This window comes from Crocodylus siamensis, chromosome 7 (genome assembly GCF_052110815.1).
Source record: "Crocodylus siamensis isolate JL-2025a chromosome 7, ASM5211081v1, whole genome shotgun sequence".
In the NCBI taxonomy this organism is placed as follows: Eukaryota; Metazoa; Chordata; order Crocodylia; family Crocodylidae; genus Crocodylus; species Crocodylus siamensis.
In genome coordinates this window covers 84,954,354-84,966,714 of record NC_143401.1, presented here as the reverse complement: position 1 = coordinate 84,966,714, position 12,361 = coordinate 84,954,354, and the positions used below count along the sequence as shown (strand labels likewise).

Here is a 12,361-nt window from a genome sequence, read left to right as displayed (position 1 = left end):
CCCTCTTATTCAAAATTTACATTATTTGTTCGACAACCTATTTGAGAGTCTGATTTCTATAGGCCAAATTCATCCATATCACGAGAGAACACAGCCCTGTCTCAGGATCTGATCAAAAGCCTTATAAAGTTTAGCATTATTATATAATATTATAAAGTGCTGTAAAGTGGTATATTATTATTGATCAATAGTATTTATTTGTACTGTGATAGTGCTCAGAAGCCCAGTGATGGACCAGAAACAGTCTCTGCCCCAACGACTCACATTTGCAGTGGGCAAAGCATGCGCTGACATAGAGAGATCTCTGTCAGACTGTTACTTCCCATCAGTCAGAGACTTTTTCTGGCACCAGTGAGGTTGCACACCTGCACCAACTTCCTGCAGATGCTAAGGAAGAGACGCAAGCACCCACGCGATTAGATGACACCTTCCAGAGCTGCACTCTTCCCCTTAAGGCATCTTGATGCAAGGGAAGTTGCCAGTGATTTCTGCAGCTGCCAAAATCTCTCCCAATAGGTTTTCTGCCTCAGGCCACAGGATGAGGCACATAGGCCCAGATCCTCAAAGGTATTTAGGCACTTAATCTTCAGAACAGGTGCGAGTATATATATACACAGAAAGAGAGAAATATGACTTCATGCTCCTTTAAAAAAAATCATTTCAGATTTACACCTAACAATATTTTTCAGCACAGTAAATTTTTTTTTTTTAAATCCTCAGTTAGCCTCAAGTAGGGTTAAAAACCAAGTAGCAGCGTTGCAAGTGATGCTTCTCTCCTGCAAGACAACCATCAACAGGAGGCAGCCAGGAAAAGGCCAGCTGTAATTAAAAGCTTTATTTAAAAAGCTATTTCATAGGATTTTTTTTCATGGCCAGATGGGCTCCCAGTTCTTCTGAACTATGCTGGGCAACCTGAGCTGTGGAGTTTCTCAGTTATATATACACATGTTGCTATCCCTCACTCTTCCTTTTAGTTTCTATTGCATGCACACATGACAACATTTGTGGGTCGTAGGAACAGTCAAGTCAGACTCAAGCTATGCTCAGGTTCTGCTCTGCACTTTCCAGAGCAGCTTACCTGAGCCCCACCAACTAGCGAAGATCCTAGTTACCCTGCACAAACTCCCTCATACTTGTGGCCTTTTGGGGTAAAATGGGTTTGGGGTAGAATCAAACACAGCAGTTTTCTAAAATCAGAAAGCTCTACTCATCCAAAAAGCGCCTGACTCTGGGGAGGTGTCTGCTGTCCAATCGCTGCCCCGAATATGGCTTGGAACAGCCCAGTTATGTGCGAGAGTCCAGGTGAGGATGAGTTTCGGGTGCATAACCACAGGTGGATCCAGGGGGTGCAGTGGTCCAGTTGCACCCTCCTTTGATTTCTGGTATACCTAAAATTTAAAACCAGCTGCCAGGCAGCAGCGGGAGACTCAATTGACTTCATGGCTCATTCTGATCTACCCAGTTCTTTAAAGAGTTAATTCCTGGGGTGTGAACAACCCTTTTCTGTGTTTTCATGTCCCGCTAAACAAGCTGTCATTTCTCACCAATTCTGCTGCCTATTAGCTGCTCCCGGTACCCAGCTACCATTTAAGAGCATTGTCGATCCTCCTTAACTCTAGCTAAACCCATTCGCTCAGGGGAAAATTAGCTCAGGTATGGAAATAACTTTCAGCGAAGCATTCACTAGACCCACTGCCAAGATGCTGATGGAGACAAGACTTGGTTTTGTGAATCGGAGGGGAAAAGAGAGACAGCCATTTAACTCTCACGAGGACAGGACCAAGGAAACAGTATCTCTTGATCCGGTTTTGTTGCGTTTTTCTTTCTTCTGCATAGTGGACAATGAAAGCACGTTGCAAGGAAGTTAGCCTCCTGTCTGCTTCCATCTTAAAAGCAATGATCTCGCCTGCGGCCCCTGGCCTATTAGCAAAGCAGCTCTTTGCTTCTGCTTTTAATTGGGGAAAACTCTGTGTTGGAGCTGTGGGATGACGCGCAAGCAAGGTTCTTCGAATAGATGTGATCTCTTTTATTCAGCCAGCTGAGTAGTTGTGGGGGGAAAAGTCTTACCCAGCTTTTGGGTGCAATTGCCCTTCTTCCGGCATCGGGAGCCACTCTCCACTGCTCCCTAGCTCCACGGACTGAAAGAAGCCACCTGTGGAGGGACGTCAGTGAGAACGTAAACAGGCAGCACTTAGAAAACCAAAAGCTAAAGCAGAGGGGGAGGGGGGGAAATCCCCAAAGGGGAGTAGGGGAGCGGCTACAGCACTTTCCACACCCCACTTTTCAGAGTCCCCCATCCGCCTCCGGCTCCGCGGGCTATGCAAGTGTTTGCAGCGACTCAAAAAACAAGCGGGACGCGACCTCTCCGGCGGCGGCGGCAGCCCGCAGGCCGCCCGCGGGACGCGCAACCCCCGCGGCCGGCCCCGGGGCAGGGACTAGCCGCGCCGCGGCGACAGCCAGGCTCCACCTGCGCGCCGGACCCGGCCCACGACGGAACGCCGCCGCGCGCCGCGGCCAATGGGGGAGCGCGGCTGGCGGGGCCGCCTTGGCCGCTGGCCAATTAGAGCGCGGCCCCTGGGCCGAGCCGCGCCCTCGGCCCCGAACGCGCCTACTAGAGCGGCGCGCGGGCGCGGCGCGCACAGACGTGCGGGGCGCTGCAGGCTGCCGATGGAGCCGGAGCAGCGCCCCCCGGCCGTGGACTTCGTGCCGGGCGGCCGCTGCGGCGCCCGGGGCCCCGGCAACGCCTTCAACTCCTGGAACGACTACCTGGGGCTGGCCACGCTCATCACCAAGGCGGTGGGCGACGACAAGGGCTTCCGCGCCGCGCCCGCGCCCGGCGGGCCGGCCGCGGAGGAGGACGAGGAGGACGAGGACGAGGAGGAGGACGAGGAGGAGGCGCCCTACTTCGAGGGCGCGCTGGACCTGCGCGCGCTGGAGCTGTGCGGCCACCGCGGGCTGCTGGAGGAGCGCTTCGCCGCCTGCCGCCCCTGCCCCGGCCGCGCCGGCCCCGCCGCCGTGCTGCTCGACTGCGCGGCCGGGCGGCGGGCCCGCGCCCGGGCGCGCTCGCCGCCGGGCTGGGGCTGGGGCTGGGCGGCGCCGCCCGCGCGGCTGCTGAAGCCCGAGCTGCAGGTGTGCGTCTTCTGCCGGAACAACAAGGAGGCCGTGGCGCTGTACACCACGCACATCCTCAAGGGCCCCGACGGCCGCGTGCTGTGCCCGGTGCTGCGCCGCTACACGTGCCCGCTGTGCGGGGCCAGCGGGGACAATGCGCACACCATCAAGTACTGCCCGCTCTCCAAGGCGCAGGGCAAGGCCCCGCTCAAACACGCCAGGACCGTCTTGGGCAAGAAGCTCCGCTAGGCGGCCCCTTCGCTGCGCGCCCGCGCCCGGGCCTTAGCGCGGAGCCGGACCCCAGGCTGAGGCGGAGCCGCACTCCGGATGGACGCGGGGTCCGGCCCGAGGGAGGCGCAGGATGTGCTGATGCTGGGGGGGGGGGGTCGCTGTATCTAATTTTAAGCGGAAGAAGAGATCTCCTGCGAGAAGTGCCCTCGGGGCTGCTGCTGAGGACTGTATTTGCTTTATTTTTTCGGGGGGGAGGGGTTGTTTTTTGTGTGGCTTTTTTTTAATTTTTAAATCTCAGAGGTTTCGCGGCGTCGCCCGCCCCTGGTGTTTCCGCATCCCGGAGGCGGAGGGAGAGTGCTGGGGGGGGGGGGGGCGGGGGGGCTGCGCTGCCTGGCCCGGTGGCTGTGAGTAGGTAGGTAGGTCGGTCCAGCGGATGGAGCGAAGGCTGCTGTGCGGTGGGGATGAGGCCGAGGGCGTCATGATGAGGGGGTGAGGAGCTGCTGTGGTCGCTCGCCAGCTGTCGCTTGTGTTTTTGTTGGGTTTTTTTTAAATGAAATCTGGGTTTCATTGTACTGTTTTATTGGGGGGGCAGGGGTGCCCCCCCAGCCCAGCCAGCCATCTAGAAACAGCCCTTTTTCATCCTTCCCCTGTTTTCCCCGGTTGGTCAAGATTGTATCGCCCTGTACTGGCCACAGATGGCAATGGAGCTGTTTGGATTTGGGGTGGGTTTTTTTTTTTGTTTTGTTTTTGTTTTTATACAGTGAAAGTAAAGGCATCACAGACTTCACCCTGCTGCCTCTGTCGTCTTTTCCCCATGCCCGCACCTGGAGCCTGCGTGTGTAGGCGAGCTGGTCTGGGAGCTCCTAGTGGCCGTACCTCCAGCTGCCCTGTGCTGCTTTATTTTTGGTCTTTATTTTTTTTTATTATTATTAGTTTAATACATGTTCTTCAACTGGAGAATTTCTGTGAAAGCCACAAAGTGATGAGTTCCTCTGTGAATAAGGCGCCAAACCCCTGGCTGTCCTTCCCCCGACAGATTGTTGTGGCTCCCATGAGCTCAGCTGCTTGCTGCTCATTCTTATTTTTTTTTTTTCTTCTCCTTTTAAGTAAACAGAAAGCTGATGTTTGAATCTTCCTGGAGGAAAAAGAGACTTATAAGACCTCATTTAATGGAAAAAAGAAGGGGAAACGCGCCCTCTGCTGCCCCATCTCAGTAGAGGCTGCTTGGGAAGTGAAACAGGCTGCACCTATCTGGGGACTTTTTACTCCACAGAGAACCTCACTAATCGTCTGGTTTGCTGCTTGGAGTTTGGGTCAGATTGCTCCCATCTAGGAACATGCATCTCCTGAATGTAAGGTTTCTTGCTCACTCAAGTGAACAAAGAGGGGAGATAAGGAGTGGGGAACACCTTTAGTAGTATAAAAGAGGCACCTCTTTGCTAGCGTGCACCAGGCACAACCATCCTCATTCCTCCTCTTGTGCAAGAAGGGAACAGTAATACTTTGTGCGACATAGCACTACAGCCTAGAGCTGCCAGCTTCCAACTGGAAAGTCTTAAAGAGCAGAAAAGCCTGCACTAAATCCAACAAACCTTGCATAGGCCTTATTTGCTTGAAGCCAAATTTTACAGTAGTCAGACTGCATGTTAAATAAGGTAGTACATTCTTGCACGAGGGATAAGGATATCGAATTAGGGTGGTGTCACACTTGACTTGGCACTTAGTTTTGCCCCTGGCAAGTGCCCTCCTGGAGTCCCCTTTCAGGCGAGGGTTCTCTCCTAACTGGGACCAAGGGTAACCAGTTGCTGTGCTCTGGTGATCTGCAGTTGCTACAAGTGAAGCACCCCTTTGCTACAGTAACCAATAACTTGAAATCTTGCAGAACACTAGCAATCTTCCAAGCTAAGAGATGAACACAGGGATCAAACAACTCTCCTGTAGTCTCTCCTTTAGTTGCAATATCAGTGTCCAAAACCAGAGTCATTAAAGAGGGCCCTAGGGTGCAAGGTCCACTGAAAACCAGCTTGGCATCATGGTTGGCAATGTTCTCAGCACATCAGGAGCCAAAACAATGTATTCTACAAACATCACAGGAAAGTGAACCTGGGGGGGGGGGGGGAAATACGGATCCTATTTTTAAATTTAAGAAGTGAGCAGTGAAGGCTAATATTGCTGGATGTAGCAGTTAACCTGAATGAAAATTGATTGGTATTAAAGGCAAAGACCAGTATCTTAGGCTTGTGACAGAAGAGGGAGCGGGTGAAAAGCTCAAATGATAAAGGGATCTAGTCAAAGCAATTGGTTAGAAGAACTCTTTGTAGCAGAAGGCTGAATGATACTAGCAGGGCAAGATGAGACCAAAGGAAAATGTGGCCACCCTGCAAGACAATGAGAACCTGGACAAAAGTGAACATAACTTTAAACAGAGCCTGGCTATGAAGAGCTAGGGCAAGGTCAGAGTCTTAAGATGTTTTCCAGACTATGGGGCTGAGTGGTGATGTTTACAAGGGAGACAGTGGAACTTGAGGGGGACTAAGATGACTTTAACCATAAGTGAGTTGACAGCTAGATATGTCCAAAGAAATCTTAGACTAGTAGAGACTTCAGTTTGGACACAATAGTATTAAAATCATCAACAGAGAGAAGGTTTGCAGAAGGTATAGAACAGTGATGGTCCAAACCGGGGTTCCATTGCACTCTGGGATGCCTGGAGGTCCTTTCAAGGATGTTGTCCAAAGTCCAGCCGTATTAGGTGTGCAAGCATGATAACTGAGACTTCAAATAGGAATCCATAGTGCTAAAAGCCTTCTAACCTGTTGTCTTTCTGAGTTCTTTGCAGAAGAATTGCTCTGTTATTTTTTGGTAGTCAAAAAAAAAAAAAAAAATGGAGTTGAAATTGAGAGCTGGCATCTTCTGAGTGCCTTGAGTCTAAGATGGTTGAGGACCACTGGTGTAGAAGAATAGAAAAGAACAGAGGACCTGGCCTCGTGAGACAACCAGGAAGAACAAGGAGACCAGTCAGAGTCCAAGAGGATAGGATTATGAGATGAATATGGCCAGTAGCAGTGAAAGGTAGCTTCTTCAAAGAGGATGAGGATGCATCTCTGGTTCTGAGGACAGATGTTTGAGTGTGATTTCAGTTAATGATAGTCTGGGGTTGCAGGACAGAAACTCCCCCTTCCTGTGACTATGTAGGGTTTGATGAATTTGGCATGGGGGGGCAGAGAGATGGGGACCCCACCTAGAGTGCCAAGTAGGGTCCAAAGGGTGTGTATGTTTTCACTTTGTTTCAGACTAAAATGTATTTATATACAAGGGGGAAGGAGCTGGAGAAAAGGAAGGGAGGTAGGATGGGGCTGGAAAAGAGCAGAGTTTAATGCAGCTGCAGAGAAGGAAAGAGAAGGTTAATTGCATCATCACTCTTGCACTACATGCCAAGAAGTGAGACGGTCCAAAAATTGTGAGGCAAGGATTTCTCAAGATGGTATCTTTTATTGGACCAGTTATGTAGTTGGGATAGACAAGATCTTGGAGAGATTCTTCCTTAAACTAAAGGACTTTAACCTGACCATACAAAGGTACTGCCAAATATGTGATGCCAGCCATCTAACATAAGACTGAAACCTGACAAAGAGTGTCTTGCATTTAAAAGCTTGTCTAACTATGCCAACCACAAAGCTGGTCCAATAAAAAATATCATCCTAAGAAATTCATGAGAGGATGCTTAAGTGAGTCAAAGGATGGCTACTAGGCTTAATCTGGAGAAACAGCATGGCTCAGCTAGGGTGATGGCAGAGCTGAAAGACAAGAAAATGAATTTGTAAATGAGTGAAAAATTGCCTATTTTGTCTATAATGTGCTGAAGGCAATGTTGGACTTCAATGCAAGTGCCTCTTCAAATCAAACTTTACTTGTGAACTCCCTTCTTCATAATGGATGCTGGTTGATGAGCACTTCCACTACAGACATTCTTGACCTACCATATCCACTGCACTTCTATGTGGGATTTTGCAGGGTTTTTTTAAACACACTTTCCACTCACTCACAGTGGTTTAATGGAGCTAATGTTCAAGTATATATGCAACTTCAGCTGTATTTCTTGCTCCTGTAAGCAGAGGGAGGTACCCTTTAAAGACTGAAGTGCTGATTTATGAGAAAAATGCTTTTGAAATATAAGGACTACTGTAGCAGCACCCAGTTTACCCACAGTAATTTGTACTGAAACACTAGCAGGATTAGCTACTAAGACTTTTAAATTGGAAATGGTGTGAGGTTTTAGCTCAGTGTCTCTGTGCAAAGAGGTTTTGCTTGGATTCTAGCATTGCATGTAGTGAATACAAGTTCTTCCTTCCACAACATTTGCCAGGAGGAACAACAGGTTACCAATCTTGGTTTTTAATTTCAGGAGGAGGAGGAAACCAGAGCATGCACATGTGCTCTTGGTTCCATGTTTTAGATGCACAGAGGTAAACCTGTAGCAGAAGTGAGGGTCTGTCCTTCCAGGTCATGCCCTGGCATAAGTAGAACAAGCAACAATATAGCAACAATGTTAGCTTCTCTGGGATCTTTCCAGCACTGAAATGACCTGGTTTGTTACAGCACAACTTCCTCCCTTCCACTTCAAAAAGTTGTGTACTTACAATTTCCCTTCATTGTATCTTAACACTTACACCCATGCTTAAAGGCCCACCTGCTTAAAGTAGCCACCAATTATACTACTACTAAGCCTGCAGCAGTAATTAAAGGACTGACAGGTAAATTTGGTGCTTTCTAATCAAGCCAACTGCCCAACAATATCAGCAAGAGATGGAAAGGGTGAAGTTTTGTGATTTATTAGACCTTATCTTTTATGAAGCATCCATCTTAGCAGAATAAAAGTAAGTTTCCCTTATAAAAACAGTAGTGAATCTGTTACTGAACACTAGTATTTTAATTTTTGTATATTGTTTTACAAAGATGTACTCCTTCACTCCTATGTGGGCTACTTGACCAGCATTTCCCATCTACCAGCAAATCTGGATAATAATTTTGTGTTAATAAACTGGAAAGCTGCAGATATGTGATACTTTCTCCCACCTGCACCTTTTAAGAGTTCTACCATAATGATCAAAAACAGTGCATGTATTTCACTGTAGCTGTGTGACTTACTACACAAGCTGCTAGTATTAAATCCCTTTACTCAGGCAAAGAGCAGAGAATTAATAAACGCAGAGCAGGCATGTTCAAGTGCCTTGAAAGCAATGAAAAAGGAGCAGAGGGAATTTTCTGGGCACATCTCAACATCCCTTCTCCCCATGTTGATCAACACCTGTTTTGCTTCCCAAGTTAATTGCACCTCTGACAACTCCCTAGATAAATCTGAGTCCTTTCAGCTGTCTCCTTTCTGGTGGTGGAGTTGAAGACCCACTCCCTCACTGCAGCCGCTGCAATTCACTGTGACCATTTCAAGCCTATTCAGAACCTCCATTTTGTTCTCTCAAGACAGTGCCAGGGTTGGCCAGCAACCTGCCAGCGTTCACAATGCAAGGATATTTCCACAGGAGATGAAAGCATTTCAGATAAACAGCTTGCAAACCCCAGCAGGTCTAAAATGTCAGGTGTCACAGCTTTGGCATCTTAAGGCCAAGTCAAGCCAAACCTAAGGGCTTCCCCTAGAGGGAAGGGTGTTTAGAAAGAAGGGAAAGCTAAACCTTCAAAAAGACTTTATGCTTTCATCATTTCAGCATTGGGGATTTGCCTCCTAGACACTCATTGTCTTACCTCCCACAGGCAGCGCACGCTTACCCTTTTAGCTAGCCTGGTCCAATAAAAAATATCATCCGAAGAAATCCTTGTGCCTCTCCCTCAAAAGAAATTCATGAGAGGATGCTTAAGTGAGTCAAAGGATGTCACCTACCCACATCATGAGTTTTGCCTGTCAGCAGCAAGAGGTGCAGGGACCCAGAAGCCCCTGCACCTATCTCCTGAACAGCTGGTAAGCTTTGTGGCCCCAGCAGGGGCTAGTAGGCCTGTAGCTTTCACCCTGCTGCACCTTAACACACAGTGTCACCCATGTCATGAGTTGTCCACAGCTTGAGGTGCAGTTTCTCCCAAACCACTGCACCTATCTCCTTGAAACTTGGCAGGCTTTGTGGCCTCAGCAGGGGCTAGCACACCTGCAGTTTTGACCCTGCTGTGGCTTAACACATACACACGAGTTTTTTGCTTTCAAGACTCTGAGGTGCAGTGTCCCTGAAACCCCTGCACTTATCTCCTTTAAACATGGCAAGCTTCATGCCCTTAGAAGGGGCTACCATTCCTGAAAGGTTCATCCAAATCAGGCCAGAAATGACAAAGTTATAGGCTGTTTCAACCGTCCCCATTACAGCCTATGGGCGAAACGCTGAAACAGCAAAACCGTTTCAAAGAAATGAAACTGAACAGCCGTTTCAAATTGAAACGAAATTCAAAACGAAACGCTATTCTGTTGAAACACAAGTCAAAATGGAACGGTGCCATTTCACACAGCCCTATTGGACATGCTTGGGAAAGGACAAAAGCAGCAATGTACAATGCAAGTTCACTTCTGCCTCAACTAAATCACTCTTTCAGTCAAAAAAACCATTTGAATGGCAAGCTACATTCTTCAACAGTGACAGAAAATAATATGCATGAGGGAAGCAGAAGCCAGTTGAGCAGCTGAGCTTCTTGAATACATAGCAAAAGTTTAACTAAAGACAAAGCACTGCAAGAGCTAATTCCATAAGTTGTTTATTTATCATTGAAGAAGAAACACACAGCAGTAAGTTCTGTGCTGGCTTCAAAAATCCCAGCTACTTAATCAATAACATTGTTACTGCACCCCAAAATTGAAGTCAACTGCAGCCATTACCACAAAGCACTTGTTGAGAGGAAAAGCATTTACCCTGAAGACAAAGAATTGGGGGGAGGGGGGAGGGATGGGACTGGAGAATCTGAAAAATTCCTCCAAAAACCACACATTTTAAATATGACAATATTTATAAATGCTTGAAAGGCATGAATTATCCAGTATGGAAAGCAGTTATGCTATTGGAAACAGAAAATATATAGCTGTATGTTTACCAAAATGCTTGAATTCCAAAAGCCTTATGTTTTGTTGTTTTACACTGCAGCAGTATTCATTATTAGAACAAAGACTGCAAAATGGCTTTAGAGGCATACGTATTCAAGTAAAATCTACAGAAAATAACCCAGTGTAGCTAATGGTCATAATGTTTACTGTAATTCATTCAAATTTAAACAACTTACTGAATTTAGATAATGATAAAATACCTCTCACAAAAACTTCCTGCCTTCAAAAATACCTAAATAGGGGGACAGGTTTTTACCAATTTGGCCAATTATGGAAATGGATCCAGCTCTGCCTTTTCAATAATGCCACCATGATGTGAACAGAGATTTGTTTTCAAATGCATGTCCTGTGAAAATCATACCTCATTTCCAATAAAGAAAAAAATATTCATTTAAAAATTAAAAGGCCTGGGTTTTTTTGGTCTGAGATATAGGTATTACCCAAGTTAACCACAGGGTTCACATTTTTATTTAGTAACAACCTGTGAAATCAGCAACATTTGAAATTTCAGAACCTGGCATCCAATTCCCAACCTTCTGCTGTGAGTTTTGTGCATGATCAATCTAAATACGAGTAAGTAATACAGGCTCATGCTTTCAGGTTACCTCAAAATATTGGTTAAAGAACTCCAATTCAGAATGTTTATAAGCACAAATATAATCTGTGGATTTCATCAAATCAATGCTAAAATGCCTGTTTAAACTGCATTTTTTTTTGACTTAACGCCGTACAGTGGTCCATCCATCTTCGTCTGTCTCATTTTTAATGCGACGAAGGGATTCTTTCTCTTTTTCTGTTTTCCAGGCAGCCTTCTCTTTCTCTCCATCTTTTTCTCCTTCCTTGGAAACAGGGGCAGGGATGGGGGCAGGGGTAGGGGCAGGGGCAGGGGCAGGCGCAGAGTCGGGGGCAAGGGCAGAGGCAGGAGAAGGAGAAACAGCACGGGCAGAGGCAGGAGCATGAGATGGAGTAGGAGCAGGCGACAAAGCAGAAGCAGGAGCAGGTCGCCGCACAGCTTCACGTTCTTCGCCACGCTCTTCTCTCCTGTCATCACCACGCCGCCATGAGTTGGCTAAAAATATGCAAGGACATGCATTAAAATCAAGTCACTCATCAAGCCTAGCACTGATAATTTCATTCAGTGATGTCCACCTTCCCCTCTTGCACAGTTTTCTAAGTGCTTTCAGTCCCAGGTCATAAACTAGGTCTGAATTTATATCACTGTAATGGAAACCAACCAATGGTGAGCTCACCACTTTTCAGTTGCTTAGAATAGAACCCAATCTCTTGAATCAACACTGCCATAAATTCACTGATAATGTACATGAAACAAGCACAGAATTAAAACAAAAATTCAGGCAGCCAATACCACCAGAATATAAGAAAACAGCTTCCAATATCTGTCTGGAAAGAGGTAAGTTTCATAACAAGACAAATCCTTAAAACTGAAAAAAATGAAAATTTTAAAGGCAACATAGAAGATTTTAAGGATATACTGGTTCAAAATACTACCAGCTATTTATCAACTTTCAGGCAATACCAAAAGTAGCAGAACTGGCACTAAGTTGTAATATTTCACCTTGCTCAGAACAGTGCTGCAAAACATGCTGTTGTGTTAAACATTACTTATTCCAGCAGAAAGGACAAAATTAAATACAACCTCAGTTTGGTATTTGAAAGCATCTATATATTAAAAAACATAAAAATGAAACAACAGATCCTCTTCCTCTCACACACTCAGAAATGTTATGCTGCTCCTTCTGAATCATTCTATCAGGTAGGATCAGATCACAATACATTCAAGCTCCCAACTAAATCCACTTGTGTGTAAGTGCATGCTTGAAACCTGTCAGAATATTGACCAACTACTCTAGTACGTGGAATAGATTTTCTGGTACTGCTATAGACTCCTTTATGCCATAGTACCTT

General features: G+C 46.7%; 2 protein-coding genes across 2 annotated transcripts in view; one reads left to right on the top strand and one right to left on the bottom strand.

The window, feature by feature from the left end:
* The first annotated feature begins 2,516 nt into the window (after window positions 1-2,516).
* Window positions 2,517-8,405, top strand: NANOS1 (nanos C2HC-type zinc finger 1). Its single transcript, XM_090056576.1, has one exon. The coding sequence runs from the start codon at window positions 2,518-2,520 to the stop codon at window positions 3,358-3,360; it is 843 nt and encodes a 280-aa protein (XP_089912702.1). The 5' UTR covers window position 2,517; the 3' UTR covers window positions 3,361-8,405.
* A 1,671-nt stretch (window positions 8,406-10,076) lies between these two features.
* Window positions 10,077-12,361, bottom strand: part of EIF3A (eukaryotic translation initiation factor 3 subunit A) — a 38,108-nt gene continuing 35,823 nt past the window's right edge. The window contains exon 22 of the mRNA XM_090056575.1: window positions 10,077-11,504. Coding sequence (XP_089912701.1) covers window positions 11,155-11,504 — 350 coding nt within the window. The 3' untranslated portion in view covers window positions 10,077-11,154. The remainder of the gene's footprint in view (window positions 11,505-12,361) is intronic.

Coding starts and splice junctions, on each gene's coding strand:
- NANOS1 (XM_090056576.1), top strand. CDS start 2,518: ATGGGGGAGCGCGGCTGGCGGGGCCGCCTTGGCCGCTGGCCAATTAGA.